A 16916-nucleotide genomic window follows, 5' to 3' on the forward strand; every position below is an offset into this window, starting at 1 on the left:
GAGAGAATAGTAGGAAAAAGAAATTAGGTATAAGTTAGTAAAGATTAGAAGTAAGGCTCGGTATTCTATATCCTTAGTAGCTGAGAGCTGCAAAAGGCTGCTCTCCCGATCAAGGCAGGAAATAGAACTGGCTATAGGGGGCGTTTACCCTAGGAAGCCAGGAAAAAATTAAATATTAATTCCTGCCTCCCGAGCTAAGAGGAAAAGGAAACACCCATCATAAAGATGCCCTTTGTCCCTCTGAGCCGAGAAGAAGCAATTTCTCCTGCTTCCTCTTGTTACTAAGTCAGCTGTGTTGTTCGTTACTTTGCCCAGATGGACCCCCTGACCCGTGGGACTTCCTTTTCAGCACTCACAGGGCATTTCTGGGGAAGGCAGGAAAAACCTACCACCCCCTTTCTCTGGCAGAGCTTAGCATCAACTCATTACACAGCAACAGACTTTCTGAAATTCTGAGTGGATTTCTGAACAACAATCAAACCTTTTAAAGGTGGTTATCCTGTGTACACTCCTTAGGGAGCAACGGGGCAATAATAAGCACGTGTACTCATGCTTATGATTAGGATCAGTGAGACTTACTCCCTAGTATGAGTATTTAGGACTACAGCCTAACTCCCGTAGATCTCATTAGTAGTTAGGGCTGAATAAACTTGCAAACGATTCTGCCATAATTCCAATAATATGCTAACACTTTTCTGTAGCCAGTTTTTAAGTTATTCAGGGAGCAGTTTGCTTAGCTTTTTAAGAAAATGTGGAATGATGTGGCTCAATAATCCAGACTAACAGTATTTTATTATTTCTCTCTTGCTGTGTAGATTGGAATTTCTTGTCAGCCTGTAGAACTGCACAAGAACATTTATGCCTCAGTAATAGAAGATATGCTTTTAAAGGTAAGCAATACTTTTTTTTTCTTTTTTCTGCAGTGCACAACTATGATACTCAAAAGTATAAACTGTTGAGGGAAGTGCAGAAAACTTAAATTAAGCCATGGGGTTTGTGGAGCTGCAGGCGCAAAGTCGTAACTATGTAGGATTAAGTCGTAACTATGTAGGATTAAGGCAACTTTTACTAAAGATGTGTCCAGAAGTTGTAGAGCTTTCAACTTGACAGAGGAAATAAATCTAAAACCTATTGCTGTTCTGTGGTCAGTGACCTTATACACAGCATTCTGGGAAGTACGATACTCTGTGTTTTTTAAAATAAAACATGACAGTATTATTAGAAATATTCCTTTGGTGTTTATATTCTCCCTCCCTCTCTCTTTGAAACTTCAACAGGCCACAGAACAATTAGCAAGTGATATATTAAGAGAAGCAATGGCTGTCGGCTATCAAAGAGCTCCTCACAACAGGTAAACTTGATTTCCTATCACATGCACTTTTCAGATCCTAAGTACTTTTATTTCATAACACTGAAGAATTTTGTAAATTATATCGTACACTCTTCAACATGTGCATACAGGGTTGCCAGCCTCAAGGTATGGCCTGGAATTTACCCAAAATTACCACTAATCTCCAGACTACAAAAATTAATTCTCCTGTAGGAAATGGCAGCTTTGGGGGACAGACTTCATCATGCAGTTTAGGAGAAATGGTAGTCCTCGTGTGAAATCACATTCCTGCTAAGCTGCCTCCCCAAATTCCACCCTCCCCATGCACACACACCCTCCCATATGTCCAGGAATTTCCTAATCTGGAGCTAGTAACCCTGTGATCATGGCAATATTTTATTTTCTACGTTTATCCTATATAGATTTTGTTACCATTTGCTTACAGAGCGCTACACAGATGCTTGTCATCTTATATTCCTTTGGTTTATTTTTCCACAGGACACCAAGAGAGATAACTGTGATGAATATCCACCAAGCCATCTGTAACATTCCTTTTCTGGACTTCCTCACTAACAAGCATATGGGAATACTGAGTGAAGAACAGTGATCTGAGCTGAAAAGTGATAGGAACTCTAGAAGGAGGACCTTGGCACAATTGCTTTGTGTCTGAATGCGTACTTTAGTTCTGAGGAGCTAGGTTACCTTGCAGTAACAAGGTACTTGAATACTACAAAGTAATGTTCTAATTGTGAGGGGAGTTTATTAAAGAAACAAAAAGTAACTTTAAAAAAAGTTACAAATACTGCTGTCAGATATAATTGGTAGCTGTTCCTAAATCAGCTTTCTGTGACAGTTCTTATTAATCCGTTAGATCATGGCCTGGGTTATTGGGGATGTGTTTCTAGTATGAAAATTATTCGCTACATTGTGAATAATCTAGTGATGCTTTGGGAAGTTAACAGCCCTGGTATGGAGATGAAAATCATAGTCATAGATTTACAGTGCAGATACCCCCTTAGAAGTCATTGGACTTAGAAGGGTAAAACTCTTCTTAGGATGGCAGTGTCGGACAAGTGTACTTTAAAGCTGTGAACAGTGATCCAATTGTGGTGCAAGATGACAAGGTAAACTCTTAGAATAGATCTTCATTGATGGGAGTTTAGTTTAGAGTCATCTGGAAGATTGTCCAAGATAAATCAGTAATCTGAAATCATTTGCTATAGGGAAGTAGTCACACAGCCTGATGTCACTTGGTTGGGCAATAAATGCTGTCGTTCATGCTGTGATAATATTTTGCCTTTTTGTCCTATGGGCTACCATTGGCTAAGATCCTTTTCTTGGCCAAGAAATTAAGCTTTAATAGTTGGAGAGTTGCCCGTTTTTGCTGATTGTGAGCCAACCTTACTCTGCTTGCTGACTGAAAATATTGAAGAGGGAAGAGCCCCTTCATTTGAATTCCTGATCATAGGAATGATGAACCCACATTAAAGTAGGCAGTTGGGACAAAATAGAGTGGAGGGGAATCTGCTTCCTTCGAGCCCTTTGCTAGCTTTGTATTTGTGGTGATTAGCATCTTTAGAGATTAGGAACTTTAACACTCCACATACTAACAAAGATTTCTGAAAAACACAGAAGCCGTAAAGTCCATATGCAGCCTCTTCCAGTTCATGGAACTCCCAGGCTGCTTAATTAGCATGTAGCCCTATCGTATAATTTATAGTGCCAATCTTTTGATTTTTCGTGTAGGAAAGTTAATTTATCATATATTAATAATCCTTTCAACAGTGATCTTCAGCCTCACAATATAGATTGCTTTTTGAAAAGTGGTTGTTGACCCTTCAGGGAATGAAAATGCTGATTCTCATTGGACGTGAGAACATCTGTTCTGTCAAAATTAAACATGCATCAAATTTATTTTTTATTTAAGTTTTTTCCCCTTTTCACTGGAAAATAGAAACATTGTCTAGCAGATACTCTAAAGACTTGCTTTTGGTAAAGGTTAAGTTTGATGAAAGTGACTTTCGCATATACAAATTGCTTCTGCTGAATCAGAGCAATACTCTTCCAGTCAGTTGAAGACTACTTTACAAAAGGTGGTCCAAATTGGTCCATTGCTTAACTCTTCTGCATTGCCTGTACTATAATGTATAATTGTGTAAAATACATTTTACAATAAATTTTCTTTGTTAAATATTATGGGGTTATGCTTTTTTCCTGCTCTGAGCCAATTCTGCTGTCTTGCAATGGGGAAAGGATTGACAGGCGCCATGTTCATGCAGAGCTCTTCCCTGCTACATCATGCCTCTGTCCACATGGACCATCAGTCATCATTCCCACTTCTATTAGTAATTCATTGTTTTACACAGAGGAACAGAGTCAGACAATGTTATTCCAAAACAGCACACTTTGTTACAGAGGTGTCAGTGCCAGCAGGAAGGTGGAACAAAAGAAATGGATGAGAGTTAGCCTCAGACCAAATTCACAGGGGACAACTGGAGCACTTTGCAGTTATGGAAAACAACCAGTTTTAAATGCACTTTTATCAGATGTCACAATCACTTGGGAATGCATCACATCACAGTCCAACCTTCCTCTGCTTTATAGTGACCAGGTGGTTTATGGCCTTTGTTTCCTTTCCCCAAAGGCTGGGGGGGGGGGGGAACAGACTCAATGAGTTGAGAAGAATCTTAGAACTGATTCACACATTGAAAATAAGGAGAACCAGGGCATAGTGAGTTTATAGCTCTTTATAGTTTATACACCTATTGAGAAGTTGTGATTATGGCATCTACAAGAACACAGTCAAATACACAGGTTAATGTTATTTGATACATGAAGGTGATATCCAGGTATGAAGTGGCCTCTTCATTTTTGGGTTTTTTACTTCGTAAATTAAATGCTTTTACATAGTTTTGATTTACTGTGGCAGGAAGCACTACTGGGGTTGCATCATATTACTCTTGTCTAATCCTACTTCTGTACAATGTTGATGAAGCCATTTTTGGAAAGACTTCCAAGGGCATTTCCCCGCCTTAATTTTGTTTATACCTACGCACTGCGCTATACAATGTGAGCATATCCTCATGAGTGCCACAGAAGAACAAATGTTCACTTCACATCCAATACATGCAATGGGAATCTGATAACAGATACCTGCTCACTGATGTATTCACAGTGTGGTGCCACCAAGCACATATTCCAGGATGCACAGTGTCCACAAACATAAGGACAAAAACTTAACAGTCTTTAAATAGCTTTGGCTGAGGACTAATGGCATGCAAAGGCTAGAAGAAAAAAGAGGGAGCTTTGGGGGAAGTGCAGACATCCAAGCTGACTCCATCATGACAAGCTTGGATCTGATCAGAACGATGTTTGAAAACTATATGTATGCTGCAAATAGAACTCCAAATCTTGCCTCCCATACCACTGTGCTTTCTTCCCATAGTCTTACTAGAACTACAGTCTTCCAGCTGTTGCTTCAGTTATTATTTAAAGTGGCATGGGCGTGATTGGATGGGGCTATGCTTCATATCAGACATATGATAGCATATTCCATGTGAAAATCAATGCCCTGATCTAATGCAAGAGATCTATTATGCAAAAAGGGTTTCCCATGGAGAACTTCCAGGAACACACAATATTGTTACTGGTTGGAGGGGTGCAGTGGGAATCAGTACTAGCAGGTTCAGGCTAAGTTCAGAACCAGACACATCCTTCTCAAAAGCAGATCACATTTCAAGGGAAGGAGAGAAAAGAACTATCAGTGGATGTATAGCTTTCTATTAATTAATTAACTCATTTTTAACCTACCTTTCTCACTGAGAACTCTTGATTAAACTATTGGTTCCCTGTATCAGGGCACATCTATAAAGATTACAAATGTAATTACTCCTGAGTACATTTAGCACTCCAACAGTTTCTATTAGACTAAAGATTGAGAAAAGAACCTGTAGCCAAAATACATTTTATTAAATTATTTTTACTCCATAAAATACAAACGTTATGTATAACTGTTGCTTTCATCTTTTTTAAAAAACAAATTAACAACTTAAACCAAACAGGCAGTGTGGAGGGTAATTTGTTTGTTTAGTAAAATTCCAGACTACATGTAACTGAACTAATTAAAAGCTGTATAAAGACATCAGAAATAGATCAATCAAGCAGTACTAACAGCCTTGTTTACTCAGCAGCATTCAACATGCAAACAAGAATATTTTAACCAAGTTCCTGAAAAAAAATATTCTTCCCCCACCCACAGGAAAACAAATGGTCACATTATGAAACTTGCAAGAAACAATGTTGTCATTCTTCCAGTTAAAAAATATGATGGCTAGGCTCCAAAGAACAACATGCTAGAGGGTCTGGACTGGACAAGTATCATTCCAAAAGGAGACCACCCCCATTATCGCGCTGCCTGAAAAACTGCTTTTAAAGCAGACTTTGCAAAGTAGTTCATAAAATGGCATGTAGGTCTGGTGTTCAAAGAAAAAACTCACAACAAATCCAGTTGAGTATGCCCAAGCCTTTGGGCATATCTAAAGTAGCTCTTGGAATCCTGGTTGCTGGATTCAATCACATTTGGCATATCTAAAGCCCACTGAAAACAATACAACATACGCATGCATCCATACACACTTTAGCCTTGTCAATCAATGGAATCTGGGCACGCCTAAATTTCTCTCAATTACACTTAATGATAATTTCTTGTTCAGTGCATAGCTAACCTCTTAAGAATGAAGGATTGACAGTCCATTATGAGCAATATTTTCCTCATTCTAAGGGGGGGGCAGTGTAAGATTGGACAGCTCCAGCCCAAATCTCACTGGGACTCCAAGGCATACACAAAGCTCTTTTGCAACATATGGAGCCATCCCAGTTCTGCAGTCCAGTGGAACTCATGTATGAGCAGCAGAAGATCCACATGCATATCAGACAGTCCATATGCGTGCGCTGGAGTCTCTGAGGTCAGGGCAACATGAATGAAAACAAATGGTAAGTTGGCAGCTCATATTTTATCAATCCTTCAGATAAAAAAATGTACGCTCTATGAGGAACTGAACTATCACTAAGAAATGGATTCTCAAAAGATCCTAGACAAAAGTTAACTGTGTTGACACTAAATCACTGGTAGAATAATGTAACTTAAAAATGATTCCTGTATGCAATATTCATTTCTCTAGTACTAGCATTACTGATGTACAAGCAATAATTGTAAGATTTTTTCAAGGCAATACATTTTCTACCTTGCATTCAAAGGTTTAATTAAAATCATAAGCATACTTTTAAAAATCTTTTATATACAGTATTTACACTCACATTAAATTGCCCTGTGACAACTTAAGTTGGTCATTGCTTTAGAGTGGTCCACTTAAAATATCTAAGTTCAAACCATCAGCGCTATCATTTCCCAATAAATGTTGGTGCTTTGTCAGGAATATTGCTGTTTATGTAGTTGCTGTTGTGGGTTGTTGTCATTTTCCAAAATTTAATGACTCTTCCCACACAGACACACAGTCGATATTAAAGGCAGAGCTGAGCCTTCAGAATAGCAGTCCTAAGGTTTTGAAATACAATTTTTGAAAAAGTGCATACATCCTCCTCCTGCCAGTAAATTTAAATTTCTTTTTGTAGGCTTTTCGGTGTTATAACAGGCCTTTCAGAGTCCATTGGATGTTCGCCATTGAAGTTAGGAAAGATTTATTGCTGCTGCAGTCTAATGACTGTAGATTGTGCTTTTAGTTGTATTTGTATGATTAGAATCTTCATTTTGTTGGGATGCTTTAATGTATGACTCTGCAGGGCTCACTGATACAAAATAAATGGTCACTCTCACCTCTAAACTTTCTACTTTATTTAATTCATCTATACTCCATCTTTCTCCACAGTGGGGACCCAAAGAAGTTTACATCATTCACCTCTCCTCCATTTTATCCTCACAATAACCCTGTGAGGTAGATTAGGCTGAGACACTGTGGCTGGCCCAAGGTCACCCAGCAAGCTTCCATGGCACTAGTGGGGATTATAACCTGGGTCTTCCAGATACTAGTCCAATGCTCTTAACCATTACACCACACCAGCTCTCCCCTAATTAAATTAGGGGGTTGTTCTTTTGTTTACTGAAACATTATGACCATGATAATTCATTCTGGATGAATCCTAGATTTTTCACATCCAAAATAACAACTAGTTCTTTCCTGCCGGGGGTACTCTGGTGTGGCAGAAATGTCTCAACAGCAGGGGAGGGGAAAATAATTGTTATATAAAGAGAATGTCTACCTACCCTTGAAATACAAAGGACTGGACAAAGATTTTGGCCAGCCCAGCTGGTAATGATGCAGAACTGTACAGAGGCTAATAATGCTGACAGTACTTTTCTCCAACAGAAAAAGAATCTGACATGAGCTACATCCCTTACCAAAGGACATTACGAAATGCGCTGAGTCAGGATAAAAGCGGGAACGAAGAAAGTATCTATTGGTTCTTGTAGGTTATCTGGGCTGTGTAACCGTGGTCTTGGAATTTTCTTTCCTGACGTTTCGCCAGGAATTTTCTTTCCTGACGTTTGCTGGCGAAACGTCAGGAAAGAAAATTCCAAGACCACGGTTACACAGCCCGGATAACCTACAAGAACCAATGAACTCTGACCGTGAAAGCCTTCGACAAAGAAAGTATCTAGTCTGGGGAAGTCTTGGAAAGACAGAGTTTTGGTTCTACTTTTTCCATTCCATTCCATTTATTTACTAGCTCCTTTGACCAAAGGTCTTGAGCTTAACCATAACAATTCTACTTTTTCCAGACATTCTCAAACTCCATTCAGCATTTGCAAGAAAAACAAACAATGCTCTGAGGGACAAATTGGTAAAGGGTCATACTACTGACCTTGAGACACCATAGTTCCTGCAACAACAGGAGAGAATTTCTGAGATGGGTTCCCAGATGTAAAAGAAGAACAAAAGCCATTCAGAGTCTCTAATACTGACGCTTTGTCAATACAGACATAAAACGATATGGGGTTTGGTTTTTACTATGAACCTTGATCTGCCACCTGTGTATTTAGGCAGATGCACATCTCAAATGCTACTGTTGCTACCCAGATTCAGTGCCTTAAACACGATGCCAGCCTACCAGTAATGAGCCTATTTCTATGAAAATAGGTCATTCTCCACAGTATATTCTGCTGTCTCCAACTCAAGTGCTTTTATGATTTACATGTTCATAACAGATGCATACATTCTGATAATTACTGTAGCTGCTCTGAATTATACTTCCTCTTATCTCAACACCACTCATGAAAGTTGCATAGCTGTACATTTTTACAATTTTAACATTCAAGCTGCCTGGACAGGAAATGTATGAGATCCAGATTCATACATTGAGGATGCGAGAAGGAGCCTGGAAAACTGCAGAAGGGTTGGGAGAGAAATTAGCCTTCCTTTCAGGTATCTAGAGCAGAAAAAGGAAAGACACAGATTAGCCCCATTTTTATGTACATAAATGTTGTGGAGCCCAGTAACCCTTCAAATTAAGACCACAAAGGGATCCCTGGTACTGTGATGTATTCCAAGGGTCTCTTGCCATGCAGAAGTTACTCAAAGTCTGTAGCTGGAGTTACAGCCAGTGTTTATATTGAGCTGTAGACTGAATTCATCTCTCTGTTAAGGTAGTAAAACATGCATGTTCTGCAGGAATATAGCTCATGTATACTATTTGCTTTAAGAGGCTACATTTTCCTTTAAGTTTAGGTTAGGTTGAGAAATAATGCCCAAGGTCACCTAGTGTGCTTCATTGCCAAGAGACAACTGAACTTGGATTTCCCCACACACAAAGACAACAGCAATGTGGTTCGGAAAGAATATACTAACACATTATGCCAAAATGAGTGTCTTTGAAGGATATCCTCATTTGTGTACAATTGCTGCTGAAAATCCCTTACTCATGCTGCAGTTCAAGTGTGAGGACTTTTCTTTCCCCATGTGTTTGTCCAAATATATGCAGTGTTAGCATGCCAACATCAGAGGTCTCCACGGATATGCAAAACTAATGGATCACTATACTGGGGACAATCACATTGAAGAGCATTCAAATGTTAGCCCCCGCAGGTAGGCTGTCATAATGGACAAGGTCTTTTCAACAACAACCAATGGCAGAGCAGTATTCTTGAACTGATCTTGACCTTTTGGGGGCTACACGCAAGTGGTGAAAATGGGAGAGGTAAACATTCTTACATAGGGTGAAATGAGAAGTCATGATTCTCCAAAACCCAGGAGGCCTTCCCACAACCATTTCGCATCCCAGCTCCTAGGGTTGCCAGGTCCCTCTTTGCCACTGGCGAGAGGTTTTTGGGGTGTAGCATGAGGAGGTTGGGGTTTGGGGAGGGGAGGGACTTCAATGCCATAGAGTCCAATTGCCAAAGCGTCCATTTTCTCCAGGTGAACTGATCTCTATCGGCTGGAGATCAGTTATAATAGCAGGGGATCTCCAGCTAGTACCTGGAGGTTGGCAACCCTACCAGCTCCTTATATATGGTGATAATTAAACAGTTGTTTGTATGCACAGCATAATGTCCCTGTTATGGCTGCGTGTTCACATAAAACTCAAAACAGCTAAAATTTAACTTGATAAATGGATACAAAAATTAAACTGACAGAAGGCAGAGACACAAATTCTTTTTGTTGTTGAATTCAACTACGAAAGAGCTCCCATGCTGCCTTACAAAATAAACCCTCCAATTTCCTTTTATTTTATTTTAAATGGTGGCTTAAATATGGCATCATGTTGTTTCTGAAAATCTGCTACCAGGTAATGTTGATTTTTTAAAAATCCGAAAGGAACCACTTTTAAATCCCACAAATCAATGAGGTGCAAGTGTCCCAATTTGTACTGGATAGTGCACAAAAAGACAGTGCAGTTCTAAAAAGAGTCACACCCATCTAAACCCACTAAAATCGATCAGCTTACAAGGGTGTAACTCTGTTTAGGATTGAATTGAAAATCTTGTGGTCTCTGTCCACACTGACATTTTGCAGCTAAGGCAATATCTCTAGAGGCCTGAATAATAGAGGCCTGAAAGAACCTCTGTAGAGGCAGTTATAAATAAATGTATATATGCTCTAAATTAATAAATAAATGTATATATGCTCTAAATTAATTTTTCCCTCATCCAGCATGCTCACAGGATTGTCAATGAAGGAGGGAAGTCAGATTTCAGTTTCTGGAAGGATCTAGCAGTTCTCTCCTTGACATAACTTCTTCAAAAAGGACTTCATAATGGGAAACAATCTGCCCAAATTAATTTACCACCCTTTGTGGCTGGCTTGTTCTGCTAGATATCAATCGGTGCCTAAAAAGGTGCTTGAAGGTGATTGGGAAAAGATTAGTCTTGACTGCCATCAGCATATCTGTGATTTTGAAGATACAGCATTGTTTGCTATGCTGCTGTCTTTACTCAGACATTCAAATCAGATGGCTGTCTCTTGTCCTAGACAAAATTAGTTCTTGGTCTGTTTGCCAAAATCGCCTATCTTTTAAATGACAGCAATGTAAGAGTTACAAGATGCGGAGCCCCATTTGACCTTCCAGTAAGGAGAATTACAGCCAAGTTTATTAAGCCCTGAGGAGAAGTAGCTAGCAGATCAACTGAATTCTTATGGCTTTTTAAAATTCGTTTATTTTTAAAGATGCAGTCTTGTGTATGAATAAATTTGACTGGATGTGCACAAAAGCTCAGACTGTAATAAAATCAGTTAATCTTTAAAGTGCCAAATTCTGCCCCCAATTCAGCTCTAGTTGCAACTAGAGGCCCCATTTGGAGATTTGCACACCCATCTCCACCGCTCCAAACCACTGCTCTTAACCACAACACCACGCTGGTGTACAACGGAATGTGCATCTATTTACCACCACTTGAACTAAACACGCTTCTGTGGAAGCCAGGTCTTTGTCCAGGAGAGGTTACAATTCCTGGTCCTACCAGTTGTTTCAGCCCAACAGTCCTCTGGAGTTAGGATGAGACAGAAAAAGGTAACCCAGCACTGGATGAAACGCAGAGTTAACCGGCTCACTCTGCATGAGAAATATCCCCAACAATGAAGAATTCCGCAGAAGAACTATCCCTATGCTTCTGAGATGTGTCTACGTGCACAACAAAGGGCTCCAAAACCTCTTCTGTGACGAAGTAACCAGAACAGCCAAGGGGTTCCTTGGTGGGGAACAGTGATCTTCTTGGGGGATGGATTAAGAACTCTGTTTAGCTAAGAGGCATTGCATAGTGTTTGGATTGTATATTGATTGATCTCTGGTTGTTTGATTCTGTTTACTTGTTGTTTTTCCATATTTGAATCTTTATATGGCTTATTCTAACATGTATTTTAAAAAATAATATTGTCACCTGCCTTGAGTTGTTTCAAACAAAAAAGGGAGCAAAAAATACCTTGCAGAATCAGGCTCCAAATCCCTTACTTATCCAAAAGCCCAATGTAACAATTCTTGGAACTTAAATAATCATTCATGGTGCGCAGCTGTTTTCATGAGTTGCATCTTACTTACATTATTAAACTGCTACATTTCAAAGGTTTTGCAAAGTACATTTACCTTAAAGTCTGCCTTGTAGCTAGTTTCTCGCACAAAGTGATCCTCTGGGATAATGAACCCTTGTTTCGTCTTTGAGGCCCTGGATCGTTTTGCTCCAGTCCATGGGCGATACTCTTGCCTAAAATGAGTTTGCAGATCAAATCAATACAAAAATGTGGACAGTGACACTTTGAAGCTGAGGAGGCAATTGTATATTCTTGCACTATCGGAAACAGTAAACTGCAAAAATATACTAAATGCATTTTATAGCTGCCTCTCTGCCATCCAAAAGACTAAGGTCGTTATAGTATGGAATATAATCAATACTGTTAAAGCAATGCAGACAGGGACTTTGGTACCACTATGAATCAGACATCTCATCTGATGAAGAAGGAAAGAGAGATCCCCTTTGATTGCAAAAAAAGGACTGGAGATCATGGGAGCTGCATGGACAAAAGCCATGTGGGACAGGTGCTGTGGTAAAAAGGGAAATAGGCAAGATTGCGTTAAAAAGTTGGCTGAACCCAATCCATAGTACTCAGACTAAAATCACAACACCTAGCCACTTCCTGGGCACTGTAACACCCCTAAACACATTCCTTGTCTGGCAAATGTCCTTTAGGAACACATCCTTCTCCTATCCTTGGTACCAACCAGAGACAAGACCATGGCTCTGTCAATAAAGTCCTTTGTGTTTCTGTGCCCCATGCCTCCCTGATTCTCTTGGCTGGCATACAAAACCATGCTGTGCACAGAACAGCTGTCCTGCCCTGGAACAAACTGAGTCAAGATTAAAAACAAATTAAAATGAGATTTCCTTTTTAAGAGCCAGATTTCCACAGGGATGAGTAATCTAGGATATTGTCATAGAAGGAAGGAGGCACCCAATGAGCCACTCTGCACTTAAAAAAGGAAAGAAAGGAAGGTCAAGGCAGGACATTTTTTGAAATCGTCAGTTCAAAATCTCAGTTGACGGAGAAAGATCTGGATTGCAGGTTGCCTCAACCGTTGTTGGGGGGGAGGGCCTTGCAAGGGAACCCTAGAAATTCAAAAGGAGGCTGTGCCCACCTGGAGTAACCTGGAGAAATATAGAGCTCCCATGTATTGGCATCCCTCCCCAAAAAGGGGGATGGGGGAAATGGAGCTTATCTGAAAAAACAGCAAGAAAGAAATGTTCTACTTGCTTTCTATATATAGTAAAATATACTAAATGCATTGCTGATCTGTGCTCTTCTTACTGGGACAAGCAAAAGGGATGAGCATTAAGTAATCTTTGGGAATTAGTTTCCTGGAACATTCCCTTTTAATAAATAGTGTTTTTAAAACGTCAACAGCTGTGACATTTATTTTTGGCACTATATTTGAGTGTTGCAAGCGGGAGGAAAGCGCTGGGAGGAGATCAGTGGTGGCAGAGGGAATAAATAAGGAAACCTTCCCACCCTACTGTGTGTGTGTGTAAAGTGCCATCAAGTGGCAGCCAACTTATGGTGACCCCTTACGGAGTGTTCAAGGCAAGAGACTAACAGAGGTGGTTTGCCAGTGCCTTCCTCTGCATAGCAACCCTGGTATTCTTTGGTAGTCTCCCATCCAAACACTTACTAGTTCAACCCTACTAGGAAGAGATAAATGGCAGCGCTTGGTTTCTATGCCTAGCATAGTGTTAAGATCCTCCCCCTGGTCCCACAGACACAGGTGACAGGTTATCATTACTTGGTTTACTTCACTTTACTCTTTTCCCACACAGGAAGCACATTCTGTTCCGGGTACTTCCCCACCTGCCACCAATAAGAGGGACAGCTAAATGTATACTGTGATGTGCATGTTCTATTCTGTTGGTACTCAAGTGCAAGGATGCTGCATTCATCCCCAGCTTTCTGGCACACGTACAGGTCATGCAGACTCCACCTGTGGCAAACCAGGCAGGTTTCATGCTTCTTTTCTACATGGAAGTGTGAGGTGATCTTTGGGAATAATGAGGAAGCAAACGCACTCTTCACATGCGCAGAGCCACCACCTTTCCTTATTCTTACCAGGTGTGTATGTGTGTTAAGTGCAGTCAAGTCGCTTCCGACTCATGGCGACCCTATGAATGAAAGTCCTCCAAAATGTCCTATCTTTGACAGCCTTGCTCAGATCTTGCAAACTGAAGGCCGTGGCTTCCTTTATTGAGTCAATCCATCTCTTGTTGGGTCTTCCTCTTTTCCTGCTGCCCTCAACTTTTCCTAGCATGACAGTCTTTTCTCTTGTCGTCTCATGACGTGACCAAAATACGACAGCCTCAGTTTAGTCATTTTAGCTTCTAGGGTCAGTTCAGGCTTGATTTGATCTATAACCCACTGATTTGTTTTTTTGGCAGTCCACGGAATCCATAACACTCTCCTCCAACACCCCATTTCAAAGGAATCTACTTTCTTCCTATCGGCTTCCTTCACTGTCCAGCCTTCACACCCATACATAATAATAGGGAATACGATGGCGCGAATGAATCTAGTCTTGGTGTCGTCAAAAAGGGCAAGAGTCCAGTAGCACCTTAAAGACTAACAAAAATATTTTCTGGTAGGGTATGAGTTTTCGTGAGCCACAGTTGTGGCTCACGAAAGCTCCTACCCTACCAGAAAATATTTTTGTTAGTCTTTAAGGTGCTACTGGACTCTTGCCCTTTTTGACTACTGCAAACAGACTAACACGGCTACCCACTGTGAATAGTCTTGGTGGCCAGTGACACATCCTTACACTTCAAAATCTTTTCTAGCGCCTTCACGGCTGCCCTTCCCAGTCTCAATCGCCTTCTGATTTCTTCCTGGGCACACCCCTCCCAACCGCCCCAACAAAACCCCACCCTGCTCCACCTGGACCCCAACCAAGCCGCGGCGGTGCAGCCCAGGACCTACCTGTAGCAGGTGGTCTTGGCGACGCCTGGCGGCGAGGCGGAGGAGCGCAGCTGCTTCAAGCCGCCGCGCTTCCCGCCCGCCTCTGGCTCCGCCGTGGGCAGCGCGGCCACGCGGGAGCCCGGGCGGACGGTGGCGGGGGGCGCCCCGGCGGGGCCCCCCCTCCTGCACTCCCCGACCCACGGCAGGGCGCCCCGCTTTGGCACGGGCCACGCTCCGAAGTCCTGCTGGTACTGGGTCTCCGCCGCGAAGGGCTCCTTGCCTCGCCCCTTCCTCGACGGCCGCTTGCCGCCGGCCAGGCTGCCCTGCAGCGAGGGGGCGGACGCCGAGGCGGGCAGGGCGGCGGCCGTGCGGGGAGGGGCGGGGGGGCGGCGGCCGCCGCCACCTGTTGGGACCCGTCCCCCGCCCCCCGCGCCCGCCCCCTCCTCCTCGATGTCGGAGTAGTTGTGCAGGGTGAGCGGCACCGCCAGATCCGACTTGTCCAGCTGGTTCCAGAAGCGCGCCAGGCAGCAGACGCGAGTGATGCAGGGCCAGGCCATGGCGACAGCACCATGCAAAGAGAGGGATGGCTGGAGGGATGGAGGGAGGGAGGCTGCAGCAAGAGCGGAGCGCTCCCCCCTGCGCCTAGTAAACACTTCCAGCGCGCCCCGTCGCTTGCCAGGAGCAGCACCTCCCTCCTCACCTTATGTCCTCCCGCCCCTTTGGACAATATCAGCCCCTCGTTGGGGTTGCCAGACACGTGATGCCCCTTGTGCACCATCACTCCCCCCCCCACCGGGGCTAACAGATGGAGCTTAATGCAGCAGCATCTGCCAGGGATGCAAAAAAGAGATCGGAGGGGGGGCATAGCACCAGCCGCTGACCTTTCAGCCATCCCATCCGACTTTTCCCACCTGCTCTCTAGGAAATCCCTCGCGTTGCTTGCTGCCTGAATCAAAGCGACCCGGCTCAATATGCATACGTACACGCTCCCGAAGAGATTTTAGTAAGGTAGAGCGCTGTCTGATGGAACTGCTTTGCGTGGTTTGTAACTCATCATGAGTCTCCGTGAGAAAGGCATACTAGAAATAGTAATCTGTGATAGGGGAATCAGTATTAATAAACAAGAAGTGCGCCTGATAATGTGATGTGCGCAGACTGCAGGAATTACACATGCACCCTCCTCAAAGCAGAGATCGGCATTCCTTTTTGTCTTTGTTAGGCAGCTATATTCAAGTACAATACTTTACAGAAAATGCATTTTGCAAGCTGTGTAGTATAATGAGAAACACAATCCACACAAAAGGTATAGAGACCTGCTATTTAATAGCTTGGCAAAAGAATTCACATGGTTTACAGTTTATCAAACTTTTTTAGTATTAACATGAGAGCATCCCCGATGTCACCACTTCTAAGAAAAGCACTGGAAGTGAGACTTGACCGTTGCAGTTTAATGTCTTGCTTAACAGATGACTAAAGGCTGTAATGCCACAGTATTATGTTTTACTGTCAGCTTCAGTGATTTTTTAATAATTAAAATCCCCTATTGCATAATATACACAACTGTGAGATACTAATCCTTAATAAAGCTACTTCCAATCAACTTATTTTAAAAACCTGCAGAATGCCATCCATAAAATAGAGGTCTGGTTTTAAATTCCTGGTCAAATGATCATTTGATATTACCAAAGAAGAATACGTAACATTCATTGTGACACACAAAAAGTACACACATTAGGATTTTCCTTCTACGTGTTCCACTGCATCCAGATTGTAAGGATAAAGGAGCACTATAAAAGCAGACATCTGTCCCATTCCCTATTAATTGGGCAAAACTATGGGATATGATTTCCTCCTGAACTCTAAAGCTAACATTTTCTGACGTGATTTTTCTATCTCAAAGCCTATGTTGGTCAATTTCAGTGGGCCAACTGGCAGCAGCAAAATAGCTGAGTATTAAAAGGAACAAAGTTCCTGTACATACGTTACACTGCATGGATTACTTACTAAGCAAGAGAGTGGGAAAACTCTTTGGAAAATGAGTTATACTGCAGCAGTTGCCTTCTCCTAAATGAGTTTGTGTAACTTTAACTCCTGTACAGCTTTCATGAATCAGTTCATGAACACCCAATCTAAGAGAGTATAATACA

The 16916-nt window shown here is 41.9% G+C and overlaps 2 protein-coding genes across 2 annotated transcripts in view; one reads left to right on the plus strand and one right to left on the minus strand.

Moving 5' to 3' along the window:
- YEATS2 (YEATS domain containing 2) overlaps positions 1–1981 on the plus strand; it is a 44785-nt gene extending 42804 nt beyond the window's left edge. Inside the window, exons 29-31 of the mRNA XM_056849604.1 lie at positions 816–890; positions 1278–1351; positions 1829–1981. Of these exons, the coding sequence (XP_056705582.1) occupies positions 816–890; positions 1278–1351; positions 1829–1937 (258 nt within the window). The 3' untranslated portion in view covers positions 1938–1981. The remainder of the gene's footprint in view (positions 1–815; positions 891–1277; positions 1352–1828) is intronic.
- A 6478-nt stretch (positions 1982–8459) lies between these two features.
- On the minus strand, positions 8460–15326 carry MAP6D1 (MAP6 domain containing 1). The gene is made up of 3 exons (XM_056849602.1): positions 14791–15326; positions 11921–12038; positions 8460–8773 (listed from the first exon to the last, which is right to left on the minus strand). Exons 1-3 carry the CDS (start codon positions 15324–15326, stop codon positions 8696–8698), a joined length of 732 nt encoding a protein of 243 aa, XP_056705580.1. The 3' UTR covers positions 8460–8695.
- Positions 15327–16916: the final 1590 nt, after the last annotated feature.

The sequence above is a fragment of the Euleptes europaea genome, chromosome 5 (assembly GCF_029931775.1).
Source record: "Euleptes europaea isolate rEulEur1 chromosome 5, rEulEur1.hap1, whole genome shotgun sequence".
NCBI classification, from domain to species: Eukaryota; Metazoa; Chordata; class Lepidosauria; order Squamata; family Sphaerodactylidae; genus Euleptes; species Euleptes europaea.